Source organism: Prionailurus viverrinus, chromosome C1, assembly GCF_022837055.1.
Source record: "Prionailurus viverrinus isolate Anna chromosome C1, UM_Priviv_1.0, whole genome shotgun sequence".
Classification (NCBI taxonomy): Eukaryota; Metazoa; Chordata; class Mammalia; order Carnivora; family Felidae; genus Prionailurus; species Prionailurus viverrinus.
The window spans coordinates 127,949,022-127,965,259 of record NC_062568.1 but is presented as its reverse complement, the minus strand read 5'-3'; the positions used below and the strand labels follow the sequence as shown (position 1 = coordinate 127,965,259).

At 36.2% G+C, this 16,238-nt stretch overlaps 1 protein-coding gene across 4 annotated transcripts in view; it reads right to left on the bottom strand.

Moving 5' to 3' along the window:
- The window catches only part of DPH5 (diphthamide biosynthesis 5), a 55,374-nt gene that overhangs the window by 4,524 nt on the left and 34,612 nt on the right, over positions 1-16,238 (bottom strand). For 2 of the 4 annotated variants that reach the window (XM_047870409.1, XM_047870407.1), the window contains exons 8-9: positions 13,678-15,554; positions 3,219-4,421 (exon numbers count right to left, since the gene is read on the bottom strand). In XM_047870409.1, coding sequence (XP_047726365.1) covers positions 15,349-15,554 — 206 coding nt within the window. In that variant the 3' untranslated portion in view covers positions 3,219-4,421; positions 13,678-15,348. Of the gene's footprint in view, positions 1-3,218; positions 4,422-13,677; positions 15,555-16,238 lie in introns of those variants that run through there. The other 2 variants (XM_047870410.1, XM_047870408.1) reach the window with 2 other exon arrangements.

Here is a 16,238-nt window from a genome sequence, read left to right as displayed (position 1 = left end):
TACTGTTATAACAAATACTCTGTCTCATCTGTGTTTTTGGCACAGGTGTACTGCTAAAATAGATAATTCCACTCAGAAACATTACCTGATTGTTGTTAAAGATTTGAGACGTCTTTATTATTGAGCTAAGTAATTCTTGGGGCTCAAGGGAGGGGGATGAATCTGAGTAGAACTTTGCCAATTTTTTAAAAACCAAAATATTCTCTGGAGAACAAATTTGTTTTGCTCTGGGGCAGTTTACTTAGCAAGGTAAACTTCCCCAAACTGAAATTACCTATATTAGTTTTGCGTTTTGAAATCTAGATTATATTACTCAAAGGGCTTACTGTGTGTGTTTTATTTTGCTGACTCCCTGTGCACTTTTGTGAGGGGCAGTGTGTAATCTGTAGCTCCGTATTCTTCTCATTGTCGCCAAGCTGTCTTGTGCAGAGGCATAAAGAAGTAGTAGGTAGTGGCACTGGGATTTACCTTGTATCCAGATGCTTCGGCATTCTTCAAAGCCTACATGTATTCGCCAGGAACCAAAATACTGTGACTTGTGCACCTTTGTAAAGTAGCCCAGTCAGTGACTCCAAATGTAGTTGATGAGAGTTCTATGATGTTTTTACCTACTATGGGATAATCAATTTTGTATAGATTATTAACATTGTGGCATGCTCCTACAATGCTGGGATTTAAGAACAAAAAGATTTCATTGCGTAACAGAATTTTACATCTAAGGGACTGTCCTTAAAAGCAGTCTCATTCTACCTCTCATTTTAGAGATGAGAAAATTGAAGCCCAGAAATGCTGTCATTTACTCAAGGTCACAGAGAGAATTAGTGGCAAAGCCAAGACTAGAACCCAGGTCTTCTGACTCCAAGTCAAGTTCTTTCTACTCTGTTGTGCTGCCTCTCCAGTGTAATATTTGCCTTTCTGTAAATGTGATGAAAAATCATTTGTAAATAAAGGGAAGCTGACCTCCATTTTTGGTACATTAAGGCACTTTATAAATGGAGTTTTATTGTCTTGTTTTTCATAAGTAATTATGAGATTTAGAATATTATTCCCATACTTTCATTATGAGGTTTAGAATATTCTTTGTGGAAAATATAATTTTTGTACTCTCTTTTACTTTTTTACTCTTATGAAACCAGTTCCTGATTTTTAAAATACAATGACATCTGTGCTCTTGGATACTTTTAACTTGTGAGTGAAATTTTCTGTTAATTGCTCGAGGCTAAACCCAGTTTAAGGATTGCTTAGTTTCTTTATTTTGTTTATATTCTCTGAGCTGGTACTTTTCAGAAACTAGGCTAATTCTCACGGGTTATATATACCATTTCAGTCTTGACACTTGGCAGTTTTATTACTTAGGGAGCTTTTGAGTTTTTAATGTTTGTTCTCAGAGCCACACAAAATTGGGCATTAAATGAAATACAGAACCAAACAAGTTTTTTAAATCAATAGGGTGAATTTTTGAAGTCTTACCTGAGCCCCAAATATTCAATTGCTTACTTTCAACATAAAAGCATTACCTTGATAAAGTTAAACTTTTTTCTTTCTGTTACCATCTTCAAAACAAATTATTTTACAGTTCACAAGAACGTTGGCAAAAATAAATAAATGTTATTCTTTGAAGCTCACCAAAAGTTTTATTAATGGAAGAAGATGGTTTCAAGACATGATCCACCAGAAGCCTTAGTCATCTAGATCTCTACCATAGAATCTAGACCCACAAATACAATGAAAAATTACGTATCAAAAGAAAAACATTTGCGGAGAAGTATAGTTAAAAGCTAAATAGATGGGAGTCTTTTTGATGAGACCATCTTTTGGTTTATGTTTAACCATTTCCTAACTACAGATTAAAACAAAGATTGGGGGTCAACGTATATTAGTATTTCTGTGTCAGGTTCTTTGTGTGGTCTTTTCCAGGTTATCACATTTGAAATCCTCATATTTCAATAAAGAATTTTGCATGCTTTTATGATTGATAGAGCATTTTCAAATCCCACCCCAACCCCAGCTCTGGGGAAGGAATTCTTAACTGCATTTTATTTTACAGATGAGGAAGCTGTTTGGGGAGACTTTAAATGACTTGCCTGAGGGATAGCCAGTGGTAAGGTACTGACCTTAAATCCAGTGTTTTTCTGATGACTGCTGTATTAAGTACTTCATTCTGCTGTGGTTTAAAGACCCAAGAAGTTGTAGCTGACTTAAACAGACTCTCCAGTAAAATCAGTGAACAATTACCATGACAAAATAGATTATGGTGCAATAGTTCCATATACATTGCTTAAATTCATTCCTTCATTCAGTGCTCTCATGCGTATTTCCTACCTTTGCCACTGAATTTAAACTGTGCAGCCACCTCGCACCACCTCCTTGCCCTGCAGGGCCCTTTACTAAAAAGAATAGTCAGAATCAGTATTTCAAAATCTTTAGGAAAAAAAAAGTTTTACTAATGCTCAGATTAAGCTGCTTAAAAAAGGGAGGGATTCAGAAGAGAGCCTATGTATGAGTAAGGAGAACCTGAACTCACCCTGGCTAAGAGAGAGGTTCACTTAATTGATGAGGGAATTCTCTTCCAAGAAGTACAAATAATTTGTGCTGCTGGAGAGGGATCTGAGGATTTGATTTACAACATTACATTGTACAGACACCTTTTCAAGGAAGAACTCTATTTCTTAATTAGTAGCAATCTATGCTTAATAATAATACTGAACTTTGAACTCTTCCTGAGGCTTTGAAAATTTAGTATTTGCAATTCTGGTAATATTGGCAAGTTTGTAAAAAAAAAAAAAACAAAAAACAAAAACAAAACAACAAAAAAAGTGTCTCTTCATCCATCCCATTATCCCCAAACTTAGCATGAGCTTATATGCTCAGTAAATGTTTGGTTAACTAGTGAGTAACTCTTGTAGATGGTAGTGGATACAAAAGTAAGTATGGCTGTGGAGAGAGAGAACCAGTAATTTATTGTTTATTACAGAAGACACCTCAACTTTTCTTTGGCATTTTTGCACAAGTACGTGACTTTGTATTCACTTTGGCCATTTTTTTTCAAGGAACCCTGTGAGCTGCTTCTCAATTTTAATCCAGGAACAGTAGACCAAGTATAGAGATGTTATCCATGTTGTTGGATAGGAATTTGGCGGAACTGGGACCGTGGAAGCTGGGTCACTTGAATTTTTACATTATGTATTGCCAAATGAGAAACCACATTGCCTCCTTGGTTTCTATGGAAAATTGCCATATTCCTATTACTTTAAGGATCTGTGTATAACATACTTTGTTTCATTTATCCCCATATGTAGGACTATCCAAAACTCTTAGTGGTATATCCTAAAGGTGCTTCCAAAAAAACAAACACTACGTGTATTAAGTGATTTAAATATTTCTTAGCTTTTTTTCCTTTTTTCCTCTTTCCCCTCTAAATCTTAAATTTTAGTAGAGCTTCTCTATATTTCTTATTTTTCATCTCTTTTAATTAATTGCTGCTGCCAGGGTAAAATTTCCCCTTTTTTCTAAGTGAAAAGAAAGCTTTATTTTTAATTTTAGTATTTGAATTTTGTTTATGTACCACATATCATGCATTAGTTAGCCTCAATGAAGATTTGGTTTTGAACTAGAAGTATCCTGTCAAGAATTTGCTAAGTAATTCCATTGCTTCCTCTGATAGCAAAATTTCAGAGATATTTCTTCCCAACTGATACTTTGCCCCGACATTGGTGAGTTTGATCAGTAAACAGAATGGATCTTTTTATATCAAAAATACTGTGAATTAAAAATTGCCAAATCCCTTCTCAGTATATTCTAAATACCCCTACAACATTTTACCTCCCTGTCTTTTCCTGCCAAGTTTGAATTTGGGTTTGATTCCTTTGGTAAAGATTATGGCATGAAAACATTTCTAAACAAATGTTTGAGTACAAGGCTAGATTGCAATGTCAAATTTCAGACTGTTGTACTTTGGTTTGAATATGCTAAAGTGAACAATTATGATTTGCCTAAGTGTAATACAACAAATCCATCCTGTATATTTCACTTTTTTCTACTTGAAGACATTCATGTATATATTTTAACTTCAGATGTATTTAAAAAGAATAAACAATTGTAACAAAATTCTTCCAATAAAATTTGTTTCAAAACCTTCACCTGAATTGTGTCTATTAGTTTGACAAATTGAAAGGAACATTGTGAACCAAACAAGTATTGGAATCAATTCTAGAAGTCTTAAAGAATGGTGTTCAAGACCAAAAAACAAGAAAACTCACCAGAGAGAGATGCTTGGAGATTGGTAAGGTCTTAACATGTGAAGGTCCTCGTTGTGGCTCTGATTATTTTACCTGATGAACACCATCTCACAGTATTTGTTTCCAGATATTTGGATTAACCCTGAATTGTTCTTTCACCTCATTCCCTGTGTATGATATCAGCTTACAAGAAATAAAGACCAAAACCAGACATGAGCCTCTGTTACCTTTCCAATTTTTTTCCCTCTATTCAGAAGCAGTTAAAAAAAAAAAAATCACTTCTCCACAAAATCTAAGATCCCACTCATCCCACCTTCTCACACATAGTCTATTAAAGCAGCCTCTTCACTATTAATCTCTGTTCTGTAATAAGGGCTTTATCTTTAGTGTGTCTACTGTTGACACCTTTTCTGTGGTCTGCATGTACTTCTAATGTGTCCTTTCTAACCATTTCCATAGCTCCTGCTGATACGGCTTTGCTCTTTATATTTTAGAAGTTAATCAGAGGCCATCGTGGCTTAATTCTGGTTACATTCATACATCTCAAAATCAACAAAGAAAAAAAATGTATTTTTTTCCCACTCAAACCTCTTCTCAACTACCAGTTTGTGTCAGACTCCCTTACATAATGCTTGGAAATCAAAACACTGCTTTTGCCACCTCCATTTTCTAAATTCCCTATTGCAACATCCTTCCCTTCATTCCTTTGAGATCTTTTAAATTCACCTTTTCCACTTCCACTGCCTTATTCCGGGATGTCCGTGATGAGTACATGCATGTGAGACTACCTAGCTTCTGTCTTTTTCATGCCCAGCTTGAGCCACCTCCATGTCAGTCCCCACCCCCCAACCCCCGCCTCCCCACATCACCACAAACACAATTCTGGCCATAGGCAGGAAGTACAAGGGATTTCTGCAGAATCAGACTTTTGCCCAAGCATTCTGAAAACATTCCCCTACCCTGGCTTCCTGATTACTTTCTGTTGGCCCTTCTGTACCCTGGACTTTGACCTGCTAGATCTAGAGCACCTGCCAGGACTCCCTGCCTTTCCTGTGTTCTCTAGAATTAGCATCTGAAACTACAGTGGCCCATCACCACGCCCTCAGAGCAGCCTCCTCTGTTTATATACTGGTGTAAGCAAATTATTTACTACAATACTCCACTACCTCATCTTTATCTAGAGTTTTCGTTTCCTTCCCCACAGAAGCCACCCTGTTACGGTACTGACAGACTAAGTGCACTTCTCAGTTTTCAGTCTCAGTCCTCCAGCTCAGGAATCTAGTGGCTCCCTAATGCTCATCAAATACAAATTCTTCTAAACAACTTTAGAAACTCATAATGCTTTTCCTCTCCTCCCTGTTCAATGTAATTACCCACAACATGGCAATAAGCAAAATAATCAACACTCTAGACCAGGGAAAGAGCAGACAGGGAGAGACCAGCAGGCCCAACATACAGATAGAATGACAGCAATTCAGTATTTTTCATTCTGGAAAAACAAATGAAGGTAGGAATGGTGGGAGGGAGGAAATAAATGAAAGAAAAAGAAAACAGCATTTCAATGAGATTCTAGTTCATTCAAACAATCTGTCAGCTCATCCAGCCTTATTTCCAGGTTAAAAAAAAAAGGGTTTAAAAAAAAGTCTACCGTATTTCAGACTTAGCACATGCTATTAACTTTAAATGTACATTTCAACGTTATCTGCTAAATTTCTATAACCAAGAGAAGTAATAATGGTAACAGTAAGATAATACTCAAAATGTATGGAGTCTGGCACACTTTAGGCTATCAAAATTTATTGGGAAAATCAATTAATTTAATATGAAGTTTAATTCCTCCTTGGAAAATGTTTCTGTATACACTGTCAAGTAAACTGCAAGCCACTGCTAAAATCAAAGAATTAAAAACAAAAAAATTTAAAAAAAGCAAAAGCATTTGAAAGTATTTCCTGAATGTAGGCAGATAACAGTATTTTAAGAGTGACACTATATAAATAAACATGAAATTCAGATTCATATCTAATCTTAGTACAGTTTCACATCAATTAAAACCCTACTATTTGGCTTGGACTTTTGAAAATAACATACCACTTCCAAAATGATAAATATCTATCTGATTAGCCATCACTCTTCCCACCCTAGGCATTAAGTGAGGTCAGACTGTTGTCCAACTTTACAGGGGTTATCTGTCCTGTATGTGCATCATACTACTTCCCCTTGAGCAATACTTTGTACACAGATGATAGATTTCTACAGAACTTCACAACAAAACAAAGTTACTACAACACTTGTAATAATAATAGTTGAAGCAAAGTCTTCTTATTGGCTTCCAGAGACTTCCTCCAAGCAATTCTGTAGTGGTGACCAAAAACCATGGAAATCCACAATAGCTACCAGCAAGAGGAGGGAATTTTTCTCTGTTTCCTAGAGCTGTGGTTTCAAAAGCATAGAGCAACCCCCTGTTGCTTTTTTTCTTTCTGTCCCTCCACATGGGTCAGGATGTAGGCTCAATCATGAAGCTCTGAGACAGACAGCAACAGAATAGAGTAACTAGAACCCCAAGTTTCTGGCAGAGGACTGAAAATGAGGAAGTGGCAGAGAGGTCATGGAATGGGAGGGGCACAGGAAAGCAATCTCATAAAGTTGTTTACAAACCCCAAGGGACATGCTCAAGTCACTGATGCTCGGATCTGCTCCTACTCAGCATACCAAAACACCTTCAGAACTAAACTATCCAATCAACTAGGTCCCAGACTGTCTAGGTCCCACACTGAGTAGCACAAACTTGAAATAGATCCAAAGAGAACTGCAATCCTTGAAAAGTGGACTGACACTGGAACCATAGACCACAGGTAGATTGGTTATTGCAACCTGAACCTAACCAGGTTGACTGCCTGTTAGAATAAATAGATTGGCATTCTCCATAGAATCTAAGCAAGATCTAGAATGAATCTTCTAAAATAATATTTACAATGTCCATACTATAATCAAAAATTACCCTGCAAAGTGCCACAAAAATTTCAACTTATGTTAGAAAAATAATAGATGAGGCTGAGATGACATCAATATTGGAATTATCTGAGAAAGACTTTACAGCAGCTATTATAAAAATACTTGAATAAGCCATCAGAAATAATCTTGCAATAAATATTAAAATAGAAGATATAAAAAAGAAACAAATGGAAGTATTAGAACAGTAACTCAAATTTAAAAACACACATACAAATGGATTCAACAGCAAATGCAGTAGAGGTAAGAGTTAATGAACTTGAAGACAGATCAATAAAACTTATCCACTCTAGGGATGTCTGGCTGGCTCAGTCAGAAGAACATGAAACTCTTGATCTTGGGGTTGTGAGTTCAAGACCCACACAGTGTAGAGGTTACTAAATAAATCAATAAACTTAAAACAAATTATCTATTCTGAATGGCAGAGAATAACAGCCGGAAAAAAGAAGGAAGGAAGGAAGGAAGGAAGGAAGGAAGGAAGGAAGGAAAAGAAGGAAGGGAAGGAGGGAAGGAGGGAGGGAGGAAGGAAGGAAGGAAGCAAGGAAGGAAAAGAGCTCAGAGATCTGTGGGACAATAAGAAATGTCTAATACTCATGTTATCAGAGTCCTGGAAAGAAAGGATTCTGCATACAGTGCTGAACCAGACAGTGCTGGAAAAATATTTGAAATAATGGCTGAAAAGTTGCCAAATTTGGTGACATTAACCTATAGATTCAAGAGGCTAAGCAAACTCCAAAAAGGTCAAACCCCAAAATATCCACACCTAAATGCATCATAATCAAATAAATGCAATCAAAATCTCATGGGTTTTATTACAGATGTCAACAAGTTCATTCTAACATTCATACGGAAAGGCAAAAGAACTAGAATAGATCAGTTTTGAAAAAAGAAGAAAATTAGAGGAATCACACTACCTATTTTTAAGATTTACCATAAACCTAAAGTAATCAAGACAGTGTGGTATCAAAGAAGGGAGAGACATAAATCAACATAACAGCAAAAAGATCCACACAAATATGGCCAACTGATTTTTGACAATGGTGCTAAAACAATTCAACGGAGAAAGGACAGTCTTTTTAAAAAAAACTAATGGTGCTGGAGTAATTGACATCTATATGCAAAAAAAAAAAAAAAAGGATCCTTTCCATTAAAACTTACACTTCATACAAAAATTAACTCTAAATCTAGATCTAAATGTAAAATGCAAAACTATAAGAAAGCATAGGATAAAATGTGTCTTTCAGTTTGATGATGGGTTCTTGGACATTGTAACAAAAAAATATGATCCACACAAGAAAATACTGATACTCTCGATTTTGATTTCATCAAAATGAAAAACTTTTGTTTTTACTAAAGACATGGTTGAGGAAATAAGAGGACAAGCTATGGACTTGGAGAAAATATTTGCAAATCATGTATCTGGCAAAGACTTGTGTCCAGAATATGTAAAGAATGTTTAAAACTTAACCATAAGAAAACAATCCAAATTAAAAGTAGGCAAAAGACATGAAATGGATGCTTCATTAAATAGGATACAAAAATGATTAATACGCATGTGAAAGGAGGTTAACATCATTATCCACTAGGGAAATGCAAATTAAAACTATGATGACTGAGTCATAGGGTAGGTCTATTTTTAATTTTTTGAGGAACCTCCACACTGTTTTCCAGAGTGGCTGCACCAATTTGCATTCCCACCAACAGTGCAAGAGGGTTCCCGTTTCTCCACATCCTCTCCAGCATCTATAGTCTCCTGATTTGTTCATTTTGGCCACTCTGACTGGCGTGAGGTGATATCTGAGTGTGGTTTTGATTTGTATTTCCCTGATGAGGAGCGATGTTGAGCATCTTTTCCTGTGCCTGTTGGCCATCCGGATGTCTTCTTTAGAGAAGGGTCTATTCATGTTTTCTGCCCATTTCTTCACTGGGTTATTTGTTTTTCGTGTGTGGAGTTTGGTGAGCTCTTTATAGATTTTGGATACTAGCCCTTTGTCTGATATGTCATTTGCAAATATCTTTTCCCATTCCGTTGGTTGCCTTTTAGTTTTGTTGGTTGTTTCCTCTTCCCAGTAGTTGCTAGGAATTTATCCAAGGAATACAGGAGTACTGATGCATAGGGGCACTTGTACCCCAATGTTTATAGCAGCACTCTCAACAATAGCCAAATTATGGAAAGAGCCTAAATGTCCATCAACTGATGAATGAATAAAGAAATTGTGGTTTATATACACAATGGAGTACTACGTGGCAGTGAGAAAGAATGAAATATGGCCCTTTGTAGCAACGTGGATGGAACTGGAGAGTGTGATGCTAAGTGAAATAAGCCATACAGAGAAAGACAGATACCATATGTTTTCACTCTTATGTGGATCCTGAGAAACTTAACAGAAACCCATGGGGGAGGGGAAGGAAAAAAAAAAAGAGGTTAGAGTGGGAGAGAGCCAAAGCATAAGAGACTCTTAAAAACCGAGAACAAACTGAGGGTTAATGGGGGGGTGGGAGGGAGGGGAGGGTGGGTGATGGGTATTGAGGAGGGCACCTTTTGGGATGAGCACTGGGTGTTGTATGGAAACCAATTTGACAATAAACTTCATATATTAACAAAACAAAAAAAACACAACTATGATGACATACCACAACACACTTACCAGAATAGCTAAAATAGAAAATATTGCCAGTAAGAAATGCTGGCAAAGATACAGAGCAACAGGAACTCTTTCATAATACTGGTGGGAATGCAAAATGATAGAGCTACTCTGCAAATCGTTTTCGAAGATTTTTGTGAAATTAAATGTGCATCTACCATATGACCAGGAATCCCACTCCTATCTAACTCCAGAAAAATTAAAACTCATGTCACATAAAAACCTAAATGTGAATGTTTTAACATTCGTATGTATGTACGTGCATATATATCTATAATTGGTAAGAAGTGGGTGGGTAGAGGCATTAATATATAGGTATAGTGGGAAGAAGTTTTTTTGGTGATGAAACTTTTGTGTCTAGATTATAAGGGCGGATTCATTGAGAATTTAAAGAGCTAAAAACTAAACAAACAAATGAATGTAGTGTTCAGGTGTTTCTAATTTAACTACCAAACACTGGGATTTCATGACAGACCAAAAATAGTATTGTTCCTTTTTCTGCTGATGAATAATACACATTTTTCATTTTACAATTTCATTTAAATTGAGGTGAAATTACATACAGAATAGTGTCACCAGATTTAGCAAATAAATAAATAAATAAATAAATAAATAAAGGATCCCAGTAACATTTCACTTCAAATAATCATTTGTAGTATAAATGTGTCCCAAATACGGAATGGGACATACTTGTTCTGAATATATATATATACACACCTCTGTGTATGTACACACACACACACCCACACACACACGTTTATCTGAAATTCAATTTAACTGGATTATTTTATTTGATCTGGCAATCCTAATACAGAAAAATGCACAGATCCTAAATGTATATATTTGAATGAATTTTGGTAAATGTTTATACCCATACAACCAACACCCAATCAAGATACAGAATATTTCTATTACCTCAGGTTCCCTATTATCCCCAGCCAGTCAATCTTCATTCTCTCCATGGGCAAATACTATTTTCTTGTGACTACTTTTCCCTGTTGCTAACATGTTTTTAGAATTAATTCATGTTGTAGGAGTCAATGGTTCATTCTTTTTTATTGCTAATTAATATTCCATTGTAAAATACAGCAAATTTTAAAATCTATTCTCCTACTGGACACATGGCTTGGTTCCAGTTTGGGGCTATAAGCGAATAAATATATAAAGTTAAAAGCATTCTTATGCAATTGTTTTGTCAATGTTTTCATTTCTTTTGGGTAAATACCTAGAACTGATTTTACTAGTTCATGGCTTTAATTTATAAGAAACTGAAAACTACTTTCCAAAGTAGTTATGCCCATTTATATTCTTCCCAACAGCAGGCAAATTTCAGTTACTCCATATCCTTGCAACTTTTACTGTTGTTAGCCTTCAAAATCTTTGACATTCCATTGGCTTTGTTAATTTTATTGTTTGACCATTTTCTATTTCACTGATTTCTGCCGTGATGTTCAGTATTTCCTTTCTTCTACTTAGTTTTTATACAATTTTTTTCTAGCTAAGATGGAAACATATCATTGATTTTAAAACTTGTCTTCTAATATAGATTTCCAAAGCTATAATTTCTAAGAACTGCTTTACCTGCATCCCACAAATTTTCATATTTAATATTGTTTTTATTCAGTTAAAATAAATGTTATTTCCAAATATTTGGGACTTTTCTAGACATCTTTTTGTTACTGATAGTGATTTAAAAATTTTTCTTTTTTCAACTTTTTTTATTTTTTTTATTTTTTTTTTTATTTTTGGGACAGAGAGAGAGAGAGCATGAACGGGGGACGGGCAGAGAGAGAGGGAGACACAGAATCGGAAACAGGCTCCAGGCTCTGAGCCATCAGCCCAGAGCCTGACGCGGGGCTCGAACTCACGGACTGCGAGATCGTGACCTGGCTGAAGTCGGACGCTTAACCGACTGCCACCCAGGCGCCCCTAAAAAAATTTTTTCTTAATGTTTGTTTTTGAGAAACATAGTGTGTGAATGGGGGAGGGGCAGAGAGAGAGGGAGACACAGAATCCGAGGCAGGCTCCAGGCTCTGAGCTGTCAGCACAGAGCCTGACGCGGGGCTCGAACTCACAGACTGTGAGATCGTGACCTGAGCCGAAGTTGGACGCTCAACCGACTGAGCCACCCAGGCGCCCCTGGTGACTTTTAATTTAATAGCCAAGCATATGGTCTACTTTGCTGAATGTTTCATACATGCTTGAAAATAAGGTCTATTCTACCACTATTGGGTGTAGTGATCTTTCAGTATCAGTTGGGTGCAAATGGTTTTTGTTCAAACTGTCAGTATTTTTGCTAATGTTTTGCCTATTAGTTGCCAAGAGGTTGTTAAAATCCTCAACTCTGATTGTAGATATGGCTGTATCTCCCTTTTATTAGTTTCTGCCTCATGTACCTTAAAGCTGGTATTCAAGGAATATACCTTTAGGATTTTGTCTTCTTGATGAACTATCCTTTCTTTATGAAAAGTCCTTTTTTATCTCCATTATACTCCTTTTGAAGTCTATTTCATCTTCTATTAATAGAGCCACTTGTTTTCTTTTGTTTTCTGTTTGTATAGTCTGTTTTTCCCCCATTCTTTTACTTTCATCTTGTGTCTTTACACTTAAAGTTTAACTCTCTTATAGACAACATATAGTTGGACGTTTAAAAAAATCTAGTTCTTTCAATTGGAGTGTTTGGTTTACATTTAAGTAATTACTGATTTTGTTAAATTTAGGTCTATCATTTTGCTATTTTTCTATTTGTCCTATATATTTTGTACCTATATTTCCTCCTTTCTTGCCTTTTTTTTTTTGATGAATCATATATCTTTCAGTATTCAATTTTAATTCCTCTAATTTTTTTTTTTACTTCTGCCTTTCTTCTTTATTGCAGTTGCCAAAAGATTTCAATACATAACCTACATAGACCTGATCAGTCTACAATTAGTATTCCGCTGCTTTAAATAAAATGTAAGAACTCTGCCACTCTGGACTGATAAGATTTGGTTTGGTTTTACTTTTTAATTTCAGTACTTTACAGATGTCCTTCTTTTGTCTCATGACCTCCACGGTTTCTGAGGTGAAGCAGCCCAACATTTATTGCTCCCCTGTGTGTAGTGGGTTCCCGACTACCACTCTTGGTTGCTTTTAAGATTTTTCTCTTATCTTTGGTTCTCATCAGTTTTAGCTATGATGTGTTAGGTCTTGTTTTCTTTACATTTATTCTGTTTGGAGTTCACTGAGCTTACTGGATCTATGTACTGATAGTTTCACCAAACTTGGGAAAATTTTGATCTTAACCTACTCATAATTTTTCTGCCCTATTTTCTCTCTCTTCTCCTTCTGGGAATTCAATTACATATGCATTGGACTGCTGAATACTGCCCCCCATGACTTTGAAGCAGTGTGCTGTTTTCTTCTTTCCAGTTATTTTTTAGCCTTTATTCATCAGGACAATTTCTATCCACCTGTCATCTGCACTCTGCTGTTAGGTCCAACCACTTGGGTTTTTGCTTCCATTTCTCTGACAGCACTCATCTATATACATTCATTACAACTATTGTTCCTAGTCACTGTTGATATGCTAAAGAGACTCAATTTGTTATCATGCCCTAGAAGTGTTAAGATTTGTTCCAGCAGGCAGTTAAATTATGGACTAATCACCTTGATTTCATGGAGGATTGATTTTACATTATGTTAAAGGTTTTGTCTTTAGTTTTAGGCAAATCCTTAGTCCTGGGCATGGTCTCTTCTAATACACAGCCATTCTAGAGATTTGACAGAAAGCCTAAAGTGCTTACCAAGCCTTCTAACTTGACGGGATTCAAACTCAAAACTGTTTTCCCTTGCAATACAGAGCAACAAACTTTGCTCAGATTTTTCAGCCTTCCAGCTATGGCTTTCCACCAGGTTCATGGAGTCTTCCCCTGTACAAAGCATAATTCAGCAGTTAGCCAAAGAATTAAGAGGAGATTCGTATACAGACTGTAAGGCTGGCTCCTCCTTCAGTGCCATCTCCATTTCTAGAATTTCCTCCTCACTTTACAGCTCCTCTAGCAGCCCCCAATTTCTCTGACACCTCAAGCCAATAAGACTCTTGAATTCTAGCCTTCTCTTGAATTCTAGCCATCCCTTAACAGACAGACTGGGGAATGGCCTGAGGGAAAAAGCTATATATAAGTATAGTTCTCAGCCTGCTTTTGGTCATTCCCCAGTGTCTTCAGACAGTTATGTTTTTCCCAGAGTTTATAATTGGGAGGGCTTGTACATTACAAGCTATTCCACCATTACCAAAGCCAGAAGTCCTTCCTTATATAATTCTTCAATGCTTGCTTTAATGCCTCAGAAGAAAACAACACAGAACTGGTACTTAAATGTCCTTGGCTCTCTCCCTTTTTATGTAACAGATTAAAAACAGAATATTTCATGTATATTTAAAATACCTTTTATCTCAAATGAAATAAGAATAATCTCTTGTTAATTAATGCTCCCAGGAAGTAGGGAAGTATATGTTCAACTTCCAATGAATTTAACAAAATTTAAGCTATGGTTGATTAAGCCATGGAAATACTTAGAGTTAGACCAACCAAACTAGCATCTAGCAAAGCTATTTCTGTTATGAACAAAAAGTACAAGACTCTACAGTAGTCATGAAATATTATAAATGCAGAGCTGTTTATAACTAGGAAAAAGAATGTGACTACTTACATACATACGGTGGCATATTACTGAGTTAAGTGATATGACAAATCTTGCCTAACCCAATGTCTTCAAACTTAAATTTTTTAAAGCCATATTTTATAGTCATTAAGTTTTCCATTTGTCCACTTGGATGTGAAAGATGCTATTTAAAACCAAACAGCAACTGTCCATGGCTGGCTGAACATTTATAATTCAGCAATTATATAACCTCCAAAATACAGCAGAATATGAACCACATAATTAGAGTGTCAGCTAAACAAGACAAGGCAATTCAGAAAGATGTCATTTTGTGGCATGTACTCAGCTGAGCTTTAAGTAAGAGGACGGTTGGGTGGTACTTACTCTTCCCACCTCTGCTTAAAGCACTAATACCAACTACTGTCAGAACAATTCATCTTGTGGTCAGCACAGCTGACTTTTAAAAAAGAAGAAAGTTCCACATTGTATAAACTCATTTAATAAGTAAAAACTGCTTTTAAATAACAATATGAATATCTGTCCGCAAGTTTTCAGGCTTGGTCTGCTCCATGTGTGTACATCCTCAAAAATCACCAAAATAGCAGCAACAGATGATGATGTCATAAGGAAAAAACTCACTGCCACAGGATACTAAGTATTATTGAGTCAAGATCTTTCTTCTTGGTCACTTGTTTTATAATTATTAGGTACACCAAAAGAACTGTTCATTATACAAATACGGGTATGTGCATATATGACTGAAACTAACATCTAACAATAGAAAACGTCTATGCTTCCATTCCATCAATGCTTTAGGATTCTGCGCTATTTTCTGGTATGGAAAACAGACTTAGCATCTCCATCTCCAATGGATGCATGTTGTCTCCTGTGATAATTAAAGAGTGTAACGGTTCTCCCAAGTCCACAGTACACATTTGCTGCAAAGTGCCTGCTGCAATTTTCTGGTCCTCAGCTCCAACCCTGGCTAAGCCAACACAGAGTGTCTTCTCGGTGACTGCTATTAAGAAGAAGAAGAAAAAGATACTGCCATTCAAATCAGCAATTGCATTATCCTGTCCAACATTAAAATGAACATTAGTACCAAAAGCACATTTAAAGAAGCCCTGAATATCTTAAATCTCCTTAGTCACATATTACAGACCAATTATCTATTGATTTACCTAAGGCTTTTCTAAATTATATGCACTACCTGACATATAAAGCAGTTCTTCCTAACTTTACCCTTTTGGAATTCCAAAGGTTTGCCCTAGTTTAAGTTTTCAGGATTTGATAAACAATTGCCTATATCCATACTCTTTACAACTGACTAGCATTTGTCTTTATTTTGTTTTTAATGTTTATTTATTTTGAGAGGAGAGAAAGAACATGTGCACATGAGCAGGGGAGGGACAGAGACAGAGGGAGACAAGAATCTCTGGCAGGCTCTGCGCTGTCAGCGCAGAGCCTGATGCAGGGCTCAAACTCATGAAGCGTGAGATCATGACCTGAGCTGAAGTCAGACGTTTAACAAACTAAGCACCCAGGTGCCCCAGCATTTGTCTTTATATAGTTTCTGAGTGAACAATGTTTATTATCTGCCCAAATATATATATATATATATTTTTTTTTTAAGGCACTTATGAATATTTAAAGTTTATTTATTTTGAGAGAGAGAGTGAGATTGGGGGAGGGGCAGAGAGAG